At 38.7% G+C, this 25707-nt stretch overlaps 1 protein-coding gene across 1 annotated transcript; it reads left to right on the top strand.

The window, feature by feature from the left end:
• The first annotated feature begins 3046 nt into the window (after positions 1-3046).
• LOC121525756 (F-box only protein 33) lies at positions 3047-25419 on the top strand. Its single transcript, XM_041811869.1, has 6 exons — positions 3047-3603; positions 9472-9582; positions 12692-12852; positions 12959-13167; positions 14046-14343; positions 16189-25419. The coding sequence occupies exons 1-6, from the start codon at positions 3173-3175 to the stop codon at positions 16452-16454; spliced, it is 1476 nt and encodes a 491-aa protein (XP_041667803.1). The 5' UTR covers positions 3047-3172; the 3' UTR covers positions 16455-25419.
• The last annotated feature ends 288 nt before the right edge of the window (positions 25420-25707 follow it).

Below are 25707 nucleotides of genomic sequence, written 5' to 3'. Positions count from 1 at the left end.
GTATCAAACCAGAGTCTTGTCATTGAACAGGAAGTAGTTTTCATTTTTTTTTTAACTAATGACAGCAGGTGTATCTTATTGTACAACACAAAAATGAAGATTTATTTTAATTACACATTATAAGTGTGTTTCAGTCAGTTGGCAGGGGGTCATTCAGTCAATGAGAAATGATGTCTGTCAATAAGAGATGTATGCTGATGCTATTTTTCTGATGATGGACCACAAGAACTTGTTTAAGGTCAGGTACTACTGGTATGAACTAAATTTCCTCTAAAAGCTCTGTAGGACTTGGAAAATTCCCTTTAGAATTTTGGAAGATTCCTAAATCATAATAGGTCCCCTAAATTCCCTAGAATTTCTGAGACATTACCAAAAATTACTTTTCTTTAAAAAAAAAAAAAGTCTCAAAATTTTCAATAATTTTTTCAAAAAAATTTAAATATTCACAATTAATATGCACCAAATATTCAATGAAAATTTATGGAACTTTTAAAGCAAATTCCCACAAATTTACAAATATATCCTCCCCAAAATTCCCTGGAAAATTGTGATTTTTTTTTTTTTTTTTCAAAATAATTCCTCCCAAAATTCCAAAATAATTCCCAAAAAATTCTGTGAAAATCAAAAATTCCTCAAACAAATTTCCAATGAAATTCCCTAAAAAGTACAAATAAATCCCGCTGAGTTCTCATGGGATATTCTGGAAAATTTAAAAAACATTTTTTCCCCAAAAATCGAACAACTTCCCTTTTCTCAATCAGGAGAATTTCAACGCAAATGCCCCATCAAATTTTCTAACCCCAGTCCTGAAAATATACAGATATATTCCTCAGTCCTCATGAAAGTGCAAATAAAAGAACTCAAATCATATTCTCCAAAATTCCTGAAATTTTTAAAGTGAGTTCTCCAGACATTCCAAGAGAGTTACTTAAACTATTCTGGACATTCTACACAATCATTTAAAAATTCTAGAGGCAGAATTTACCGCTGTGTTGTAGGAAAGCAAAAGCGTGACAGTGTCCTCTTATGTACATGCAGGGTCTCAGGAGTTTAATGTCTCATTTCAGTTTGAAAATTCACAGACAGCTGAGTCGACAGGTCAAAAGTCATCTGGACCTTGTGTTACCAAACATTTAACTTTTTACTGTCCCCTTGTGTCCTTTTCGATCCATATCAAGCTCTTATTTCTGCACCTGCGTTCAGGTCATAATCTTAGAACTAACTATAAAAACAGAATTGTATCCAAACAGGAAGTTGGTCAATCTTAGTTTAAGACACATAATCAATATTAAAAGCAAAAAAGTGGAACTTCAAAATGCAATTAAAAATAGTGCAATTGATTGCTAGTAACTAAAGAAATCTTGAGATTAACTGCAATTAAAAATTGTAATCTTTTGACAGCCCTAATTTTAATGTCTTTTTGCTGTTTTAATGCTTTTAATATCACGAGTGTTCTGTTTTTTTACGCCAAAGCACTTTGATTTGCATTTTGTATGAATACTGCTGTATAAATTAATTTGTCTTTCCTTTTCAGCTCTTTTCAGTAAACTTTGCACTTGATAAAATGTGTTAACTAAACAAACCACCTATTTGTTTTGTGTATAACATTGACATAATAAGGGAGAAAAGCTATTAGAATGTGATCCAGAAAGCCAGCCTTCTTCCCTCATGGTGTAAAATTTATCCGTGAAACAAAAGCTGTAGTACTGTGTAGTGAATATATGTTGTGGGGTGCATGTTTCATTGAAAATACTAAATTCAAAATAATAAGTCAGCTGTGGAAGCCAGCAGAGGTAGTTAGAGCTGAGCAGCACGTCTCTGCTCAACATGGAAATGGCTTATGGGGCTATAACTGCATTCTTACAGTGCAATGAGTACAATAGAGCAACTGCTCAGAGAGCAAAGTTGCCATGACCATTTCTTCTGATGGAATTCTAAATCAGCTTCCTCTTTATCACAGCTGACTGGCTATTTAAAGTTAAAGGAGGTTGGGATTTGATAACTTTGTACTTTTTACCAATCATTTTTATTGTATATATCAGTGTTTGACCATGAATGTAAATATGATTTTTTTTTTGTCTGCTTGCTTGTATAGTTTTGATTGAATACAAGGCCCCAGATAATTGCCTAATGGTAAGAACACCTACAGAGGCACTGCCCTGTGTGCAGGTCTCTGTATGCAGTTATTAATAGGTTTTATTTCAGGCCTATGATCATATAGTATGTCTCTCAAAACAGAGTATAACCACAAAATTTCCTCTTTGGGAAATAAAATAGTAAGCAGAGTCAAGCCAAGTTTACAACAGAATTTCAGTTGGTGTCTACAAAGCTCTTTGTCATAACTTGGTTTGATCAATGTTGTATTGACAAAGAGCTTATTTGTTTTTAATGTGTTTCCTCTGGAAATCTCCAAAATACAACACATCCCAGCAATACTAATTTACGGTTTATCGTTTGAGTGCCAAATCTTTTGTCAGCACAACAAATTTACCGTCTCAGAGATATTTATAGCTCAAGACACGCCAAACTTTAAAAATACTGCTATTAAAAAAGTGAGTTTTAAATTTTTGTAGATATAATCATAAGGATTTAATACTTAAAGTTCATGTGGAGGTGTGGTTTCACTCAGCCACTGTCGTCTCTTTTTGGAGAGGGGTGTGGATTAAAGTGGGTGTTGTGTCTGCTCTGCTCTGGGTGGGCATAAAATCCAAAATAAAGATCACGTGTTAGTTTGAGATTATCAGACTTGAGAAACAGCGCCCTCTGCCGGAGCACGACAGTATGGCAAAAATAACAACACCTCGGGACTGAACCATTCACTTGACAACGACGCGATGCAATCACAGATCCCAGATAAGCATCATTTAAAAATATTATCAAAGCCTTGATATGCTTAAATTAACAAAAACGCAATTGAAAAAAATCAGTGATAACGACGATTCGGAAACGCCTGACGTTTTTAACTGTATTTATCTATATTGTTTTGTTCCCCGTGCGTTGAAAAGGATTGGTTCAGTCCAATAGTATTGAAGGGAGAGCTGAAAAACGGTTTGTTTTCACCGAGAGAAAGGAGCGTTGCAGAAATCGCCACCGCTGCACCAATTTTTAGAAACGGTCGTAACATTTGTTTTAAACGCGGTTGGTTGTCGAATAACAGCTTTCTTAGCTCGCCATGGCTCTGTGCGGGGGTGTCGGAGCCATGGCTTTACCCAGCGAGCTTATCGTTCACATATTCTCCTTTCTGTCCGACCGAGACAAGCTCCGGGCCTCGGCTGTGTGCTCTCGGTGGAGGGAGTGTCTCTTTTACCCCGCGCTGTGGACCGAGCTTAAACTGCGGATAGGTGGCGGTTGTAACGGCTCCGAGGACACACCGAGACTGGAGTTCCTCATGCGGAGGTTCGGTTCCTTCGTGCGGGAACTGCAGCTAGAACTTTCCCCGGTGGAAAGCTACCTTTCTCCTCTCAACAGCGAACCGTCGTCTACCAGGATGGACCAGCCCCCTTGTTCCGACAACGACCCAGAGCTCTCTGAGCGATGGAGAGACGCCATGGCCACTTACTTGGACCAGGTGTTGTGTGTGTTCACCAGCATCCGAAACAACAGGTAATATCTACAGTATTGCTTCAAACGAGTCGTTGGGGTGTTTGTTTATGTTCAGTTGTAATTACTCCATTGTCAAACTCTCAGTTAAAGCAATTCCACATACTTTGTTGCGTCGCAGTCAGCTAGCAGCAAGCTAATGTTAGCTTAGTTAGCTATAAACAAACCGACATTAGCGGTTACGTAATCGGGTCATGTCTTTGCAGCGGAGTCGGTAACGTTATCTCAGTAACCCTGAGGTGGTATTTACAGTCCTTCACTGCTTAATGAAACACTCATCGGAGTTATGAGTGCCAGCTAAACGTGATTGATATTTGTTTAAAGGCTCATACTAATTCTGGTCTGTGTTTCTTTTGTTTTCAGTAATTTTTCTCTAATTCTGGGAATATACGATTTGGATATTCGATGAACTGATATTTCCATGCTTATTTAAGGCAATATTAATACCAATATATTCTTAGCTTTTTGTCGTAAAGTACCGACTTAACGACAAAACCTAACATAGTCTTACTGGGATGGTCTGTTGGTTATAAAACAGACACAAAACGAGAAAACATTTTATTCTACAATAAAGGAATTTATTTTTATCATAGGTTTTCAGTCATGACATACAGAAAGGAACTACATGTTCATTGTAAATAAAATACATAATTGAATTATATAATTAATTTTGCATGTGTGAGAGTTAAAAACAGCATTGTCACAACCGGCTGACAGACAGTACTTAGTCTGCTGACATGTAATGTGTAAATATCTGCAAAACTAACTTTAAAGCTATTTACTGCAAATAATATCAATTATGTACATCAATAATGGTTTAAGTCCTTAGTCATATCAGTACGGTTTATGTTTTGCTAGAATAACTTTAAACGTTGCTTCATCTGGCCATTGGTGAGTGTAATATTGAATGATTGTTTGGAGTGATAACTACTAACAATAGTGTGCTTATTGACCACAGCGTAATCTATTTAAAGTTTTATGTCTGAATGGGAAATTATCATTTAATTGATTTAACTTAGGGGCATTTATACTATGAGTGGTTATGTTTATCTGTTTGGTACTATTGCAATTGAAACTGAAGACTTAAACACCTAGTACTTGGTGATCAATTGATTTTAATGATCAGAAATTGCAGACAAACTCTCATACACTGTCAAAATTGCACAAATATGTTGGCAAAATTAAGGAAAATGAGTGGAACTGGCAAGGAGAGAGTAAATCCCTCACTCATCATCAGTTCCACTCACTTTTCCAAGTGTTTCCAATGTATTTGAAATCTGCTCTTTCTCTTATGGGTGAAAAAAAAGACTGAGGATCATCAATTTTTGTATTTCTTGATACCACCAGTCACTTAGATCATGGAAATGTAATTATGTAAAAACACATTTAAGAGTTTAGAAAGGTTTTACAATCATTCATGGTCTATATCATCTAGCCCTAGTGTGAGCTTAACACAAGTGATTTTTGTGAAAAAGCTTATCCTAACACTGGTCTGCGTTTCTTTTGTTTCCAGTTCTGTTTTCTGTGTTATACTGGTGTTTTCATACCAGCAGATACAATGCAGCATTGGTGCTGGTTAGAGAAGGCTTTGTCGACTCTGTCAGTGCTGATATCAGCACTGACAGAGACATATACAGTGTATGTGTGTGTATATATATATATATATATATATAAATATACATACATATATATAGCTCTGGTATATAGTAACAGCCTGTAAGATGTAATAACACCTCTCCTGCATACATAAAATCCAGCCTCTTGGCTAACATCTCCTGTGGGAGTTTACTGTGTGGTAAAGCTTAACTTTGAAATCAGATTTCTGATGTTGTTCAGCAGTATTTCCCTCTGTTTTACCTTCTCCTACATTCTCTATTATTCTCAACAGAGCTTTGTCATATGGAAACAGCAGCCATCCAAAGCTTTGCTGCTCATGTCTTAGTTCTGCTGATGGTGCTAAAACTGTTTTCTATTTTCACACTTTTCCCAGGTCCGCTGTTTCTAATGGTTTCTTTACAGAAAAACTTACTAATGAGGCTAACTTGCGGCCCACTTCCATGCTACTTACGAACACTTGCATGTGTTTGGGCTGAGGTTTATTAAACTGAAAATATGACCCTAATGCCAGTATACTGTATTAGCTTTTTTTTGCATTTGGAAAAGGAAATTAGAAACAAAACTGCCAGTGGTTCAGTTTGAACTTTATCTCAGTTCTATCTGGTTTCCTTAGTTGATCAAATGTCAAACACTGTATTATAGCTTGTATGTTATCACAGTAACGGAAGTCAGGTTTCCATTTAGCAAACAAGGATCCAACAGAACCTGTTTTTAGTTCATTTTCAAAATAATGAGAATAGATAACTCATTGTTCCTTCATTGGCAGTGTCACACACTAAGTAGATGCATGAGACTACTGATGGTTTCACTTCAGAGGCATTTTGTGAAGCTTAACTCTCAGCTGATTTACAGGATGTGGGCTGCATGGCACATAACAGAGTATTGTGTGAGTATGGTATATGTGCATGTCACACCTTTGGTTGTTAATTCTTTTCAGCAACTTGTCAAGTTTGACCCTTTAGACTGTGGTTATAATGAGATTTGTTTGTTTGTTTGTTTTTAATAGAGTGTAGGTGGTGGACTTTTTTTTTCTAAGCACTCGACTGATACAAAGCGTTTAAGCCAGAGAATCATCAACTTGTTTCACAGATAAAGTCTTCACCACTCTATAACTGCACAGTAGATTTTTCCACCATAGATGTGTCATGGCTGCTGCATGCTACTTATGTTTTTAAGAGAAACCAAGAAGGAATTATTTCAGTAAGGGGTAAAACACAAAATGGTAACTCTTTGTGTATGGAATTTGAAAAGGCTAAAGCCCGTTTCAGATTGGCAGTGTGACACGCGTGGATTTTCAGTTAACAAGTCAGGGCTTTCAGACTGCCTGTATGTGCGCCACGTCTCGCACGGCTGATACGCCCTAATAGGTGCGCAGAGTTGAGAGATTCATAGTCTTGCCTATTTTTTCAACACACCACGTGTGGCTGTGGACCATATTAGACAGGAAAATGATAAATGGAGATCCATATTTACATCGTTGTGGCAAATATGCACATAGAATATGTTTACAATGTGTTTCTTGATAACCCTGAGGCAGGCCACAAGTGTAAATGTGCCTGTTTGATAAAGATGTTCTCTAAAGAGCAACTATTAGTAAAGCTTTATGTCTCCACACTGTCACAGGAAAGATAAACACCGTATGAATGCTTTTCTGGTTTGTGCTTTTCAAAGTAAAAGTCGGTTTAGCTATTCTATAGAGAAACTCTGTTAACTTGTACAGAATGCTCATATTTTGAATAGTTCTGGACAAACTTCCACAGCACACTGAATCAAGTCGCCTCTAGGGGGTTTATTGAGGTTAAACTTATGAAGAAGGACGGGGCTTTGAGAGCAGGGAGATGCGGCTGACACGCAGAAAACTCGCACCCTGTGTGTAAGCTGCAACGGCAGGAGTCGGAGCAGACACACATGGCACACGCAAGCAGCAAAACACACTCCCAGTCTGAAACGGACATAAGGCTGAACCCAGACTAGTGATGAAACATTACTGCTTTTAATGGTCACCATAGTAAAAATCCCTCATGGTGGGTAACACTGTTCAAATTTAAATGAGCATTAAAACCATTCCGAATTGCAACACTTAAATATCAAGGTAAACGATGTTATGACAGTATGCATCTTAGATTTATTTACTGAGGTGAACTCAAAATAGGTCCACAAGTTGGGACATAAAGAAAAACATTTAGGGACCAGGAAACACTATGGTCTCTCTCCTCTGCTCTCTGCCTGCGCTGCATTGTCTGATAAAGGGCCGGCAGCGACACACATGAGGAAGGAAGGAGCATTTCAGCAGTAATCAAATTGAATCTTGCACTCTCTGAACATTTGTGTCACTATGTTTCTGTTTCCTTAGAGTTAACTGCTGTGAGACTATCAGAAAATTATTAATTATTTCTCTCTATCAATGCTTTGTTTTGACAACCACCTGCATGCTGTTTTAGAATACTTGGTACTGGAAACCTGTCCAAGTATGCCAAAAATTGACAATCATATCAATTATCATTGTTAATGGCTATTTGTCAAGGTTTTCACATTTACTTATCACACGTCAATATTATAATGTTTATATGAACAACAGTAGAACTGCTCAAGAGTTGCAAAAACAATAATCATGATTACTTTGGATAATATTGACCTCACCATTATTAGACATGATTACTCAATGATTTTACAACATCTGCATATGTCCCAAATGGTTGAGTAAATAGTAATGCCTTTGAAGGCATCTTCTCATTTTCAGAAATCAAAGTTCTACCTTGCATAAGTCACAAGCTTTACCCGAAACTACAGAGTGTTGAAACTTCTAGATTTTATAGATTTCATTAGGATTGATTCGTTACAGGAAAGGTAGAGGAGATGTGTGCTCAACTGTATAATGAGTAATGCATGTAAATAGAATAAATGTCTTAGTAATTCTTCATTTTACTATATTTTTCCATATCTGTACAGAGGTAGTTTTGCCAGTCTCTGGAAAACAATATTCTTTGTAATTGAATAATTAGAAAATACACAGGTGCATATGGAAGAGTCAGAAATAGTTAAAGAGTGAGATTTCAAATATTAAAAATCACCTGGAGCCTGATGTTTTAAAATTATTAGTGAAATAGCATGTACAAATGGCCTTTTTTCAGTACTAATCTGATTAAAGATGTGTGCTTTGCAAGTAATTTCAGTAACTAAATAGCTGCTCCAGAATTTCATGCAAAATATTAAACATTGTGTGGAAACCTAACCTGTTGTCTCCTTTAAAATGCTAACACAGATACTTTACATTCTTTCAAGGGATGTATTGACAGACAGGATACAAGCAGTGAATCTGCGTTAGGAAACAATTCTCTATCTCACAGAGTATGAAAGCTTGTTCAGTGGTTTCAGAATGAGCTACACTCATGCTGTCTCTCGTAATGTGTAAATTGAACAGTTTAATTCACCATTCATCAAAAGTATAAGCACATAGCTCATCCAGGCACAACACTGCAAGGCATATGCTGTTCTATGAAGGAAGGGAAATTGTGCTTGGTTTACCACACATGACAGGACAAATGCAACTCTGCGTTTGGCACAGTAATCGTTTAACCTTGATTAACTTATTTTCATGATTATGGGTAGGCTAAAATCATAACTGAAGTTGAAACTCAGTCACCCACCACTAACAAAGAGTGCACAGTTATCTTTGCTACTTATTCTATTATTCTGGTTTTTAATACAAAAGTCAGTGAATTTGTTTAATTTTGACATATCAGAACATTTTCAGCACATAATAACAAACCATCAAAATACTGATAACCATGATATATGTGGTCACTAAAATCACGACATGACATTTTTATATTGTTATATCTCTAATCCTAACTCACTAATGTTCCCTTGCTCCCCTTGATCATTCTGTAATAGAGCCAGATACACAGCCTACATTGGAAATGACTTTTATACACGTTGACAGAGCAAACAGATGGCACAGGAGCCATCCTTTTAAGATAATTGTTATGACTAAATTTGGTTTTCAGCCAAGTCGGTTTGTAAACACTGCCAACAGAAGAGTAGTAAGGTGTAATTATTTTCTTATGCAAATGTGTCAGTGGTGGAAAGGGAAATTGTACCAATTCATCTGTTTTTGGTATACTCAAAAACACAAATATGTTGCAGTTTCTTGTCTGTAACCTTTTTAACTGAAATAGTTTAAGAAAACTATAAAGTTAGTATTGATTTACCAATTTTGTGTATTTCACACATTCCCTTTCTTTTATTCCTCAGAAACCTTCAGAAGTTGAGTCTCTATGTCGACACCTGTATTCTCCAGCAAGAGGGACTACTAGACAGTTCCAACCTGCACCAAATTCACCAGGGAGACAAGAAGATTAATGAGTAAGCTTGAGCATGGTGGTGTTATGTTTTTTTCTGCTGGTTGTTGAATTCATTTATAGTTCATATACAGAGTGTATCCATGCATTTAGGGTAAAATTCACCAAGTAAAGTACTACTATACATTTATTGTCGGAGGTTGATAAAGGGCAGAGCAGAAATGGACAGACATTCACAAAGTCGTACAAAAATTATAGTAGTCCTCTTCAGAATGCAGTCAACAATTAGTATTTAAGTGACCAGAAGCAAATTTGTCTTCATAATTGGCACACGATAAGACAAATGCTCTTCTTTAAAGCTAGATTGCTTTAACTTATTTCTCTGCAGGTTAAACACACCAAAACAGTAAAAGGTCCCTCTTAGAAAGTTAAAGGACTACTTTGAAAATAACCACATCGGTCCAGACCCATGTGATGTACTAGCTAAAGCTTTAATGAGTCAGGTGAACATAATTCAAGGGCTGACCCACTAATTCTGAGGTTATTCAGTGCCTTCAGAAGTATATCCTGGATGTGGCTGCCTGCAAGCCACCAAAGGTTCCTGTAAGCGTTGTCCAAGGACATCAGATTTCAGGATGTTCTCTTTTAAAAAATAGAGTCTTTGAAGAAAAACATTTCAAATTGACTATATCCCCTGTTTGGAACATGGGGAGATTATAACTGAAATATTTAAAGCCAAGATCTGGGGCACTAAGACAAGTGTCACAGTAGCCCACATATTGTGATAACTATTAAGAAAACCCTACATCACTGCAAAAGGTCTGCTAAAAAGGCAAATGTGTGCTGTTGTTTAGGGACAATCCAGTGGTGTAATTTAGTAGTCTAGAAGTCTTGAGTTTCCCTCTGGATTAATAGTGTCTGTCATATATCTATCAATCTATCTGTCGATCTATAAAAATAAAACCCTGCAGGTTAGAGTTGCAAGAAGGCATTTCCATGACATAAAGTCAAAATGAAGCATTTATATAATGCAGAGGAAACTTCAGAGATTGCACTTTGTCAGCATCAGAGTATGATGTTTTTGAAGGAAAATACTGAAGTGTTAATAAGGGAAACAGAAAATGTTATGCTAGTGGAGAGAAAATGAATTCCTGATCCGACTTGCCATATCCATGACATGGGGTACAAACAGGGAATCTGGACAATCCTTTACAAGGTTAATGAAATCCACCAAGTACCCAGAAATTTCAGAGGCCAGAGTTCAAAGATCGAAAAAGATATTTCAAATCATAAGATTAGAGTTCTTCTGATTCTGACACAAGTATTGGAAATTCGTCCGATACTGCTGGAGAATGGGTATTGGTGTAGCCAAGTGCACATGTTTATGCACCGTTCCAATACTGTTTTTTAACCTTTATATTTTGCTTAATTTAGCTGTGCTATAGTAGTGTAGTCTAATACACTACTATAGCAGTTAGTTAGTGTAATATACCGGGATTTAGTCCTTCTTTACAGCTCGAAAATACTCACAGACTGACTACCAGTTTTAGAGCAGAGAAGAAGAACCGAAAAAACAGAAAAAAAAGAACAAAGCCACTGCAGCAGCAAATTTTGGAGGAAGCATAATATTCTCTATTCTCTGTATGTATTTGTTAAAAACACTTCCAGACCGGTGTTGTCATGAACAACGAGAAGTGACACAGATTCTAAAAAGTGAAAGAACTTTGGAACCATAAATCATAGCCTCTTGATTTTTTTTTTCCCATTTGAAGCTAGCCGTTGCGTTCTTCTGTTGATGCTATCCATGAGATCATAGCCTTACAGAGGTGTTTCTAGTCAGCCTGGAGCTCGGGTGACTTTTCAGGACTTTAAAGATTAAATCATCACAGTAAGAGCCACTATTGGATGTCTTCTATCCATTTTTTAAGTTAATTTTCAATCATTTATTGCCGCTAACTTGAATGCTAACAGAATATTTTGTGGGGGCTGTCAACCAGTGGCAGGCTGTTCCATCACCACGTCATGCCGTGTCAGACTGCACATGTTTAAACATTCAGATCATAATGGAGATAAAGATAGAGTCTGTGATGAGGTCCTTAGTGTTTTTGTTATTTTAATATTTAGCACTTAAGCTCAAAATGATTGACTTCAAAACTACTGTAGGTGTCAGAGAGAGGCCGTACATTGCAGTAGTTTTTGTTGAGTCATGTTCTGAGTTGACTGTAGGGCTAAAATTATATGGTAGTTTTCCACAGCATAGTCGGCCAAGAAAGTTTACACCAGTATCGAACCAACGCTTTGGTATTGGGAAGATAAAAAATTGGTATTTGAACATCTCTACATGAGTTTGGATGAACTTTGCAAGACAAATAAACTAAGAATCTCTCGAATCTTCCAATAATGACAGATGAATGTAATAGACAGCCCTCAAAGTAGTAAGACTTAGTTTTCTAGATAAATAGAAAAAGAAAAGGCTTAGGTCATGCTGAGAATTTTCTAAAGCAAGACTGGAAAAACTAGTAGATGGCTATAGGAGGTGTTGGTAAGCAGGTATATTAGCCTGAGGAGGAGTTACTGAGTTCTTATAAGCTTTTGTGCCATGACTTTTTGAAAACTATATTATGTAGTTTTAAAGAAATAAAAAAAAGGTGATGATGAAAATCATATTGTGTTTTATTCAGTACTTCTTGTACATCACAATCAGTGTGGGTTTGTTTTGCAACTTAGTTATGTGGGTGGCATAAGATGAAAATGATGCATCAGTGTACACCTCTTTGATATGGTGGGGTTATATTGTCAAGGTAACACTGTTAAAGAACCAATAAATCAGAGCCAAAAAAGTAAGTAGTTTAAATATATTATGCTAAAACTCACTTTTATGTCATATGTCTTACATTCTTGTATGAGAGCCCACAGATTTAACAATGTCCTTCTGTATCATCTCTGAGACATTTATGTATCTTTCACATGTGTATCTGCACTAAAACCATTTCTTTTTCTCTAGGTTTATTTGTAGAAGGATATTTGTGTTAAATTTGATTAGCTGGCAGAAACGCCTCTCACTGTTGCTTAGATTTAACCTTGAGAAAAGTCTACTCATGCTGGTAAAGTGAATAACCGCTTAATCTCCCCCTCCCTCACTGTTTATTTCCTTGTCTCGGTGCTCTTGGCAGAATCCAGCAGTTGTTCATGGAGATGTTGTCTAATAGCCGGCAGCTGCGGTGGTTGTCCTGCAGCTTCATGCTCGATTTGTTGACTCCTTGCTCTCTAGCCTGCCTGTCTAATCCTTCAGCTGAGACCCTCAAACACCTCAGTTTACTGGACCGTCAGCTGGGTATGTGTTGTCTGTACCTGTACAGATGCAGCTATTGCTTCATTTAAAAATACCAGGAATATGTACAGTAGTTTTGTTTATTTTACATCTCCTGAATTTTCCTCAGGTCCACTTATCTCACCATCAGAGCTAGATCGTCTGTCTAATCTTCATTCTCTGGCTCTGGATTTCTCTGATTTGACATCCGAGCTTTGTGGTTTGTTGGCATCTCCACGTCGAGTTCCACTACATCGCCTGTCCCTGCTGCTCAACGGTGCCGCCCTGGAGTTCAAACCATTAGAGGGGACAGCAACAGAGGAGGACTGGAAGGCACTGGTAAAGTGGCAGGCATAGTTTTTTTTATCCAAACTAGAAACAGATGCAATGTCTCTTGGTTAATTTGAAGACAATGTGGGGAGGTTTGACATGTTAATAAAAAACAAAAATGGATAATGTCTTATCCCAGCATCCCCCCCCCCCCAGCCTTAAAGGGATACTTCAACATTTTGGCAAACTGGCCCATTTTTTCGTCCAGTCTTAGTAATAGGTTTGTTTCCTTTAGTTGTCGGTGCAAGCTGTTGCTAGAGCTGGGGGGACCGATATACCAGCTGTACAGCTAACGCTGTGTTAGCAGACCGTATTTTTTGCTTTCCCTCATCAAAAACACAATCCAACAACTCCGAAACGCTCTCATGGACAAGTTGTGACCTGCACATTCACCACGCTGTGAAATAATCATGGAACATTACGAGACGGAGATGTTTTAAAGTTAAATGCAAAGCCGGAACTACACTCCAGACATGGCTGCTGCACTGTGCCACTCCGCCCAGTGGTTTACTCAAGAAATAGTTCCAAGTATGTGCTTCATGTGTCGTAATGTTACATAATTATACGTTATTATTTCATAGCATGGTGAATGTGCAGGTCACAACTTGTCCACGAGAGCATTTTGGAGTTGTTGGATTGTGTATTTGATGAGTTTGATGAGGGAAAGCAAAAAATACGGTCTGCTAACATAGCGTTAGCTGTGCAACTGGTATTTCAGTCCCCCCAGATCTAGAAACTGCTTGCACTGACAACTAAAGGAAACAAACCTTTAACTAAGACTATAGGAATTATGGTAATGGGCGAATTTGCCATAATGTTGAAGAATCCCTTTAAGTTGGTTCACGTCTCTACACATGCATCAGTCAAGTTTCCCTGATCCTTCCCAGGTCCGTGTGAGTGCCAACCTGCGAGTGTACATGATGGCCCTGGAGGTCGACAGTTCAGAGCTCCTCAGAGTCCTAAAGCCCAGCCTTCCTCTGGAGCGCCTCCACCTTGACAGTTACAGCACACTGGTGTCAGACGCTACACTGGAGCTCATCTCTCAGCAGTACAACAAAACGCTGACTCACTTAATGCTCCTGAGGGACGACCCTGACTTCCCCGACCTCAGTGTCAATCGTAACGAAGACCCTCTGGTTATCTTGGCGTGGAGATGTACTCAGTTGACTGTACTGGTGATACATGGTGAGTTCAGCTTGGTGTTGGTTTATAGGAATCTTTGAGTTCATTCTGATCTCTCTTTTACTGAACCTGACATGCCAGATAGACTTTTACTTACATGTATACATGCACGTGGAGGCAGACAGAGTGCCCCCCTAATATAATGGTAGGGGAAACACTGATTTCCAAACCTCACATACAAAGTGTTTGGGAAGTGCAAGACTTTTCAAAGAAGAGGGTGATTGGATGAATGGTCTGTCTATCACATTCTTGACAAGCCAATCAAGGCAACCAGACAAAATGAGATGGTAAGCACCCACTGCAACCTGAGGCAGACAGGTGCTGTCACAAGCTATGAACAGTGAAGCTTGTCAGTACATAGAATTCCCTCCAAGACCAGTTGGGAGAAGTGCAAAAATATCTTCTCTGCTAAGAGAAGCTTTTAGTGTGGCCCTGAGTTAGTTATAATAAAGAAATGTGGTCCAGCTCTGATGAAACTGCCACTATACTATGGCTACATCTAAGCAAATCACTACATGGCAATAGACATTGCTATGAGCTTCTAGTACTACTTAACCCTACCTTCAGCTGCCGCCTCGTTCTCCTTAAATGCTAATCAGTCAGGTCCATTTTTAGAGCTGACACAAACGCTTCAGATTGGAGCTTTGCAAGATGGATTTTCCTAATGACAGAGATGGAATCTGGCCAATCCATCTGCTTTGCAAGGTTATGTTTTACCTGCAAATTTCACATACTCTGTTTTTGCTGCCTTCCATGTACACAGCATTTTTTCTCCAACAGATGGCATGTATCCATCGCTGGATGCGTTTTGTGGTGCAGCTTAGCAGAAAGCTGCCTGGACATCTCTTAGCTGGAGATAAGAGATCACAAAATCATAGGGAATTGTTAGATCACATGATAACCCAGTTATACAGTGCTTAACAAATTTGTTAGACATATTTGTCTCGAAGACCATCCGGCATCATGAAGTGCTTTAATGCGGACTCTTTCATTTTCAGTCAGCTCTCCACGTTTTACCATTTTGAACAAGAATGAGGGATTTCAAACTGAATTCACCCAAATTTGAGCCGGCTCACTGGGCTTCTCTGAGAATTCAGAAATTAATCAAGCATAACATTCAACCACTAAAACAAATTTTTCTGTTCAGGAATGCAAGTACGGTAAATAACTATAATTTGACATATTAATCAAGAAATATTAATGTGCTTTACTATTTTTTCAGTTTTTTTGTAAATCATTAAATTGGGAATTTATGGATAACAATAATAATTATATTTTAGTGTTAACAATGTCATTTTGTTTAAAGAGCTTCTACATATTGGTGTATTAACCATTGCAGAAACATAAAAAATGATTTTGGTAATTACCAATGCTGTTAATTTAGGGCAGCTGTGGCATTAACCTTATTTTTGTTAGGGTTAGGGTTAGGGTGGTCGAATAAATTTGTTAAGCACTGTATGTGAGAACAATATGCAAACAAAGAACCACATTGCCTCTCTGCGATTGATTTTCTGTCCTGTTTGATTTTGCTCTGTCATTTTTTATTTTATTATTAATTATTTTTGTTCTTCTACCATGGTTGAATACATTAGGAAATTAAATGTTTGATGTTGTCTAGAAAAGTTGTGAGGTGTCATATAAAACGTAATGGTTTTCCATCTCAAAAATTAACCCATTTTCATCAGTGACATTTTGTAACTTCTGTGGCTTGTGCCACTGCTTGAGACATAATGTTGATGTAGTGATGAAACTTACCAGTGGGAGTCTGGGAATCGTATTTTGAAATTATTAAAGAAACTTTGTCAACAATTAGTTGCACCCTCTTTACCCATTCTTTTCTCTCTGCAGGTTATACTGTTTGGTCTCATAACTTGGTAGCCGTCTCTCGGCTGCGAGGTTCCAGTCTTCGTGTCCTGACTGTGTCTGAAGAGAGCATCGACTTCGATCCAGACCAGTCTGTGTGCATGGAGGGTGACCCCATCCACAACCTGGTCAAGGAGGTTTCTCTGGGCCTGGGCCGTGTCTGGCACCCTTGTCTGGATTCCAGCTTGGTTTTGTTGGAACCCACCCTGCACTTCCACCGCGAGCTGCAGGCCTTCAGCATGGGCATGTAGGCAGGGACGGCAAATCCGACACACCCCTGCTTCAAGTGCATCAAGACCAGGCCAGACCAATGAAGTCCAGGTCAGCTTGGGCCTCTTAAACAACACCAAAAGCAGACCTAAGTGAGAAATCTAAACTGGATCTTAAAACAATCTATGAATTACATTTATCTGAAGATGTGAGCCGATTGTTTTTATTTAACTTTTATTTTCTGTGTTATTCTCACAGAGGTTTTAGCCAACATCAAGTCTAACCTCTTCCAAATAATTCCCTTTTTTCTTTCTTTGCCTCTTAATTATCTAGTTAGCTATATTTAACCTTTTGATGTTTCAAATATCCAATTATAACTCAATATGCTTATTAAAATAGTTGAAATTTATGTGGTTCTAAGTCATACCAATCTTTGATAACTGACCACAAGTCAGCATTTTTAAATTTGTCTGCTTCAATGGGCCACTCTGCTGCTTGTAATGCCTTTTTCTCTGACATGGCCCAGTCTGGTCTGGTCTTGATCTACAAGTTTTAGTGCTCGATGTTTCTCTTTCACCTTAATAACCTCCAGAGCCTCTTTATTATTTGTTTCTGTTTTCTTTGACAGTTCTGTAATCTCTTCCTGCTCTATGTATGATCTTGTTTTTCCTGTGTTGTGGTTCCCTTGCCTATATAGGCCTTGTGTGTATTTAGATACCGATATATTATCCTGCTCACAGCTTGAACAGAGCAGACGGGCGGGTTGAGGGTTGAGTGACGGACCGGTGGGATAAGGATGCGTGTTCTGACACAAGCTTTAGTTGGACTTTTTTGTTGTTGTTACTCTTGCTCTTTGTCGCTCAGTCTGCTTCACTCTGTTTTACTTTGTTAACTAACTGATCAATCACTTCCTGGGTGACATAACTGAAGCTGCTTCTAATGTTACTCAGAAGGAGCACTTTGTTTATTTTTCTGCAAATTTGAGAGCCATGCCAGCAGGATGGGAATCTCCACAGTGATGAGGCTGATTAGGTGTGTGCTATTTTTAACAACAGCCATGACGGTTCTTTGTCTCAGAGTCATGATCATTGTGAAGTGAGCGGTGTTTAAAAGCCAAATGGTTATATTTAAGAAACGCAAGCACCTCACTGATTGTGTTAAGGAGAATATTGTTACATGCTCACAGCCAACACACTCCCCACCTAGCTGACTTTGCAGTAAACCTCATTAGAAGATTAAATAGTGAGTCTGTCTTCTGAATGACATGCAGAGCCAAACTATCAGAATCAACCCGCCACAACACTTGGTTACATTCTGATTTGTCATGAGCTGGTTGTGAATCTTAATGTCTTTTTTTCTTTAGTCAGAATTAATATAGCTGACTTTGATCAGGACTTTTGGACTAGCATGAATAGAACCAGATGTCCTTTATATTAAAAAGTCAAGTCATCAAGTCAAAGTCAGAGTAAAGAGCAGTGCATGTGCATCATAATATGAGGAGATTTGGCATTATCTAAAATATTGTTATTATTTCAAGAGAGAATCAATTTGAGTTTCTACATGCCTCATATAAATCTCTGTGGGAGAATTCTCTGACTACTTTTTTAATTTGTGAGATCTGACCTAAGAAAAACCTTCTTTTTCTTGGGCATGGCTTGTGCCAGCAGTTTTGAAGACAGAAACTACTTGTTCTCGATTTTACGGTAAAACATTTCAAACAGGGAAAAGAAGGGGATTCACTGAATGTAACTTAACTCTCATTCTCTCATTCAGTCAGTCGGTCAGTCAGTTTTTGTTTATATTGAAGGCTTACTGTATAGCTGAAGTTGCCACAGAACATTTGACCAATGCATATCTTGCCACACCAGTCACAGCTGCTGAATGAGTGGGTTTGGAAATTGTGGGTTCCACTTCCAGCGAGTTCTGGTTATATTTCTGAATGCTGGTCACCAACAGCACAACAAGGTTTGAGACAAGTGGCGTATTTCTGTGGTGAATACTTTCTTTGTCAGTCTCAGGTAGGCTTTGAACATCACTATGACCAGGACAGTGGTGATGATTATTTTGAGTAGGTTGTGTGGAACAATCAGTTAGTGTGTGTTGTATTGTTGTTGTTTTCCTCTTGAGTCACAGTTGCCTTGGAAACAGCCCCTGTTTTAAGCATACAGTTGCTCTCATTGTTATGTAAATGATGTTGTTTGTCTTGCCATCTGATAAACCCCCTGACCGCATTGGTTGGGGGTTAACAAACCTTATCATACATTTGTTTTCAAAGATTAAGGTTGATACTGACTTAAGAATGGCAAAATCAATCTATTTGTTGAACATGTTTAATATCCAGGAGATGTTTGGGTCAGAGAAGTGTGTTGTTTTTGGGAAAAATCAGTGCTGTGGATAAGAGCTTAACCTGCTGGGCCTAATTAATGTTTGAACTGAATGTAATCCATTTTCTGGGGTGAAATGTCTGGCACAGTGCATCCTGGCTGGCTCTGAAACTGGCTCATTTGTCTTCTAGAAGAAGGCCTGACTTTGACTGAATCCTAGTTGTGGATGTTGTTTAATACTAAGAAAATACCTTTACCCAAATTACTGAGGTACCACCTTTGCCCTCACTGTTGTTTGGGCTTTGCTGAAGGACATCCATGCCATGCTCAGGACCCAGGCCAACATTGTTAACCAAATGTATTGTGCTCCAGACTAACTGTATTTATGAGCACGACCTGGGCCAAGTGTGGTTATATCTGCTGCTGCAGTTGACAGCTGTATAACATTGTTTTCTTGTTAATGGATTTCCTGAGCTCAACTAGGATTTAATCAAACTTTCCTGGGGCTGCAGAGCACCTATCCTCCATATTTAAATACTACGAAAGCCTTTTCGGAAAGCTTTTTCCTCAGTGGCTTTCAGTAGTTATCATGGCACTTTAGAGATCAGGTTAAAGGCATTGCAGACTGTGAAGGCCCATTTTTTAAGGTCTGTAGTTTACAAGGTTAACCTGCAGTGGGCTGAAATGGAACGAGAGTTGTGTGCCAGCACTGGTTCAGAACAAATTGGTCTTAGCTGTGTGCCTGTGGTTACCGAAAGTTTGCTCATCTTGATGGTTTGGCCATGATAATCTCATAGTCCTTGGTCCATATCTCAGGATAAATGATAAATGCACTTTGGCACCAAGAGTTTCTCTTAAAGGCTGTATATAGAGCTGAACACTCGGAGACAGTGGCATTACCAACAGGACACTTTCAGACCAAAATATCTTGGTTTTTATTTTGTATTATTCCTCCCCTCTTTCATCTCCCTTTTTAAGAAATCGGCTTTGCTTCTTTGTTGGGGAACAAGCTGTTACAAGTTTGTATAGTGAATCAACTGATATGGAGGGAATATTCACAGCAGTTCATTCAAGAATGTCATTTCAGAGCTGTGCAGATATTTTTACAATTGATTTCAATGCGCTGATTTTACAGACTCCACTGTCACCGTATATGTGTGCTTCCTCTACCAATCTGTCTTCTCCACTCCCCAAGTTTTATTAACCTTAAGTTGGAGCACTCTTTCGTCAGTTCTAGAAAGTTGAACCTCCAGTTACGTCTGCGCATAGTGTAACATATTTTGCTTTTAATCTTCTGTAAAGCACATTGAGTTATATCTGTAGGAAATGTGCTAAGTTTAATTGAATTGAATTGAAAAAGAGGGGCTGTGATTCCTCCCAAACTAAGGCCCGCTATAAAAATAGTAAATAGCTCTTCCTGTGTGTATGTTTGTGTTTTTTGAGAAATAGAATTAGCTATTTTTTAGGCAACAAAACAGTAAAAAGAGGGTAAATGCGGAGACAAGAACTGCAAAATACATGATCTTTATTAAGGCATCTTTTTCTCCAACAAAATTGATCAAATTTTAATGATGATAGTCCTGAAAGAGCTCTGTATAAGTAATGGGATAAAGTTCTTTCAGCAAGACAATGCTGGGGATCTAAGATTATCTTAAATACCACAGTATAGCATAGCATGATATACTTTCATCCCTGATCCCTTTGTGTCATCACCAGTAGCTAAATATTGAGCTATCTTGTGCCTGAAAGCGTCTGGAGTCTCACTGCTTTTCAAACTTCTGCTCTGCTCAAGAAATTTGATTTTTTTAGTTAGTGGCTGTAATTGTTAGTTTACTGTTTAGGAAGGCAGCATCGTGCACATGTTGAAGCACACACACATAGTTTCTTTTCAAGTGTGCCTGTATTTTCTGCTCAAGTTTCATGTTAGCTTTCAAAGTATATCCAGTAGAAATGAATAAGATAGTATGAACATGTGGGCAAACAGCAATTTAGTTCATCCATCATATGTTTTCTGAATGCTTGTGTGTATATGTGAGTATTTAAAGAGGTGGGGGGGGGGCTTGCTCATGTTTAGCAGTGTAGTCTTATCACTTCTACTGCAGCAGGAAACAGGAACAGAAATTGTTCGTTCTCAGGGTACAATCAGAGGGAAAGTTACAATAGCTCAGGCCTCTAGCTCACTCGTACGAGTGTTGGGAGTCACTGGATCTGTTCTCCTCCCTCGATGTGTTTATAAGCTGCCAAAGACCACAGTGGAACAAACTGAACCCAGACACAAGTCTATCTGAAGTGCCCATGTACACACACTGGCAGGAGGCTGGTCCAGTGTTCTTTCCTACTTTACACCTCCATACTTTCTCTCCACTCTCAGTTTCTTCCACTCACTGGCAACTCTGTGTTCTGTGTCCAAACTCTTCCTTTTTTATACTGTGGACCATACTGTGCTGGACCAGGTGAAAATGTCAACACACTTGTTCTGTGCTTGGCATGAACAGAGTCTAATGTACACCAAGTGTTGTGTAAGTGGTTGAAATTTAGGGTTTAGATAGGGATGCACCGATACTGATGTAATTCCAAGTCCAAGCACTCAGACTCGTACTCGTAAAATACGGCTGATGCTGTATTGAATGTCATTTTACAGCATGACGTTAGCCTCTCATTATTAGAGCAGGCAGTTCTGTGATATTTTAAACTGAATGAATTAAGAAGAGCAGATTGCAAACTCTACTCTGCTAAGCTGTCAACAGGCTCTCGTGGCTCTTTTCCTCTATAAATAAAAGCATTATTAGAGCAGTCTTTTTAAGATCTATAGTGATCAAAAGTGTTTTTATTTGTGTTCTGTATCAGTGAGTACCAAAATGTAAGTACTTGTACTTGGTCTAAAAAGCAGTATCGTGCATTCCTAGTTTCAGACAGGCTGTTAAGAATATGTCTCATTGAAGGCATGGTTGGAAACCTATATCCATCTACAAATGTAGGTAAAGCAGCCTTGTTGCACAACTTGTAACTTGTGGCCAAATTCCTGGCAGTGAATGGCAAAGAGAGGCCATTTTAGTCCAGTGCTGTGTGCGTCAGTTGTGTGCTAGACACTCAAGCAGAGAGTTGAGTTAGACAGTGGCTTATTCGTCCCTCTGTCTCCTTCTTTCAACACCTGTTTCACTGTGAGGAGTGACTGAATGTAGAACTTAAAGGCGAGGAGGACAAGGAGTTTGTTTCAAACTCAGAACACACACAGCCAGGGACTGAGCACTCCCACAAATGCTTCCAGAAGCTACTTTGTAACAGATTGTAGCTTCCTATTAAGGCCAGTGTGCCTGGTATGTGCAGCCGAGGTTAGACTTTATGGGAAGTGTTCAGTCCCAGGCTTTTGAGCTCGAGAGATCGGCTGCTAGGGAAGAGAGAACAGGACATTCCACATGGGGGTCGCTCAGGCCATCTGACATACAAACAGTTTACTACAGAGCGTCTGCATAAGAATTGAACTCTATATACTTTTTTCTTTAAATAAGTCTGTCTGTTTAAGGGATCGGGGATGCAGCTAGTGTTGACAGGTCACACCAGATTACCAGCTGGTCTGAGCAGAGTGGAGGTGTGATACCATTTTAGATAAGCTAGTTCAAAGTGAGTCACTGCATCAAGGGTCGACTGTGTTTCAAACGACTGCTTCAGCCTTTGCTTTCACATGATATTTTAGCGTATTTGAGGCCATTTTGTTGGGGGGGGGGGGCTGTGTCCGGTACACGAAAGGCCACACATGAACCAAACTTACACTGTCTGTGCTAAATGTAAGGACTAGCTGCTCTTGATATGAAATAAGTGCGTTTTAACTTTTTTGTCAGGCTTACAGGTTAAAGATCATCTCAATACAGTGGCAAGAAAATGGTCAGCTGTTATGATGCATGCACAAATATGTCACAGTATATGTTAAATGGAAACACAGGGGCACCGTATACAGATGGATGTCTGTGTATGAGATTCTATACTGTGTATATACACAAAGAGGGACTGACACACAGCTAGCAGAGCCTTATTTTAAGAATTCAGCCATTTCATAACAACTTTGAAGGCTCTACAGGGAGATGTGGTGTCCGTTATTCAGGCGACCATTACCTATAGTATCTCTACATTGATGTGGTTGATGCCTGTTTAGTCTGCCTGTTGGACCTGTCACATGTTAAGAATTTACTTTCTGTACTCTTTTTATGCAGTTATAGTGAAATCATGGAAAACAGCAGGGCCAAGCCGCTGTGGCCTGATGAACTGAATCCTCAGAGCTGGTCTCTAATGTAGTCCATCTTAGACAGAAGGCTTTGACAGCTCGTCGATCTGTCGTGATCACAGAACTGTAGATATGCAGGGAAACAAAGAGAGGGGTTCAACACTTCTTTGCTTATTGCCAATACTAACTCCATTGACATGAGCTGAATGGTGAGCGTGTGTTATTTTAGTACCAAAGCAGCAGACTGTGTCAGATCTGCATCAGTCTAAACACAAGCTCAGAGCCACGGGCAAACAGAGTCTCATATCTACTCAGGCTCATTGTCAACTCAAGAGTGTGTTATGTCATCTCTCAGGATGTTTTGCGATGGAAAGCATCATTAAAATAGCTGTAGATAGTGAGATGGTTCCGGGCCTATCACCTTCCTTAAACAAGTTTTAAGGAAGTTATGTGTTTCTGAAGGGATTACCATTAAGAGACAGGGTTTCATCATCACAATGTGACATTTCATACACTTCCTGTTTATTTAATCTTTGTATTTAAATCCTAAGACAACAGACTACTACCATAACATGCAAAACTCAGTATGGGCAAACATAGGGCTGGACTCCTGCAGGAATGTGAAGAATTCAATGCAACATCCTGTTATATATTGTTTCTGTTACTTGGGGAAATACACTGGAGTTGCAATGCACTGGTATAAAATCAGCCCTGTTTAACAGATACAGATGTTAGGTCTATGGCTAGATATAATCTCAGTGAAGAGGAAGTTCGGTGTTAACCCCAATAAGAGCCTTACAGGAAGTGTGGATTCTCTGGTTTTCAATTTCAGCCATAGCTGACACTTTAACTTATTTTGCAGCCACTTTAGCATGATGATCCCAACAGTGATACAAAGGTTTTTTTATTGTACACTTGCCATATTGCATTTCAACAGAAGCAACAACAAAATGGCGCTAATTGCATGACCTTGCCAAACTTTGTCTGTAAATTTTGGAGGTTGTTGTAGCGCCGGGCTTTACCCAGAAACTGATATTCATGCTCAGTGTCAGCAAACTATCTTCATTTAGGTCGCATCGACTGTGGCTCTGATGTTTCTGGCTGCAAAACAAAGTCTTTCTTGTCAAGTCTGGAGAGCTAAACCTCCTAATTAGCCAGGCAGGCAGGCCTGCTGCCCAGTCCAGCTTCACAACTATGCAAGAAGAATGCATATAATCAATCCACTTTCTTTTTTTTTCCTGTTTTGATTTTAATTTTGTTCTTTTTCTCACTGTCACACAGTTGAAATGAAGTCGTAAACTAATAAGAACTTGCAATGACAATACTTGGCCTTATAATGATTTCTGTAATCTTTATCATTTCGTTTTAAGATCTTTTGATTCTGGTCAGCCAGCCCAGCGACAGCAGCGGTGACGGCAGGCTCACTCTTGGTCTCTGTGAGACTGGCTAGACGGCCCCTAGTTTTATCGTGGTACGAATGTTGTGCATTTGTTTAAAATCAGGACAGTTTGCAATAACAGCAGTCTTACTAGTGGCCACAAAGGGGCACAAGCAGTGCTGACAGCGCCCGGCTGCGTCTATAGAAAACCATAGAGGAAGAGATATAAACTATATAAATAGATATATAAACTCACACAGTGCATATTTGTATAGGTATCAACAATGCATTATCGTGGTATACTCTTATGCAACACATGTCCGGGTTCAATTTCTGAACATGAAGTATATTATAAAAACACAGACTTTGTAAATCAGAAGCTATGTTGTTGTGTGTTTTCTGCGAAAATGGTTTTACCATCCTTGATGTTGAATATTCTGAGCGTTATGTTCCTGTGTGATTGTGTTTGTTAAAGTGAGCACATAGCAGTGGGTTTTAACTTCTTCCTGTAAGCAGGGACACAGGTGTAACCCAAAACACAGCTGGACTTGATTTCAAGTAACAAGGACCTTACTTTTGACACGGCACATCTCCAAAATGTCTTAAAAACTTGTTTTTTCAGAAGTATATTCCAGCTCAACTGAATTCAATCTGCAGTGTTAAAACCGATCTGTTCAGCTCAAATACATCAGTGTAAGTGTTTGAAAGCTGCTTAATGAACAGACAAATTATAACTGGCTTAACCAGTAAAGTTCCCACCCTAAAATACCCCCCAGTCATCCAGCTAAAGGAGCTTTGGTTCATAAACGTGTCTGAAATTTTACAAAATCCTTACACTTGAAACTTTTCCAGCAGTTTTTTTGGTTCAGTCTGCAGGGAAAGAGTCCGCTCCAGCTGAGAGGACGGATTTTATCACAGAGAAAAATGTTGATCCGTGGTTCTGTTCATGAGAAAAGGGAGGGAACATTGCAAACCTCCATGTACAACCTCTTAACTGACAGATGGCATACACTTTAGGGATCAACCTGCCCAATGTTGATTTGAATTTATGTTGAATGAATGCTTCTCTTCTTTTAGTCAGTGAATAAAAGCATTAAAAAGATGTTTGCCTCTGCTGTCTTTATTTCTTGATCACCTTTGTTCAGTTGACACTACATTGTCACCTCAAAACTTCCTGGTGTTTGAAGGTCTTCAAACAAAGCAAACTTGCTCTTCTTGATGGACTGCTATAGATGGGAATAACTACCAACCATATCTACACAACCATGGTAAATAAAACTTTAATAATGTTAATTTGGATGATCTGTGGGCAAGAACTGCTTTCTATTGCTGTAAACGGGAGAAAGAAGGCCCAGCAAGGAGTAAAAAAGCAA

The sequence above is a fragment of the Cheilinus undulatus genome, linkage group 18 (genome assembly GCF_018320785.1).
Source record: "Cheilinus undulatus linkage group 18, ASM1832078v1, whole genome shotgun sequence".
In the NCBI taxonomy this organism is placed as follows: domain Eukaryota; kingdom Metazoa; phylum Chordata; class Actinopteri; order Labriformes; family Labridae; genus Cheilinus; species Cheilinus undulatus.
This window is presented reverse-complemented; position numbering and strand designations above follow the sequence as displayed.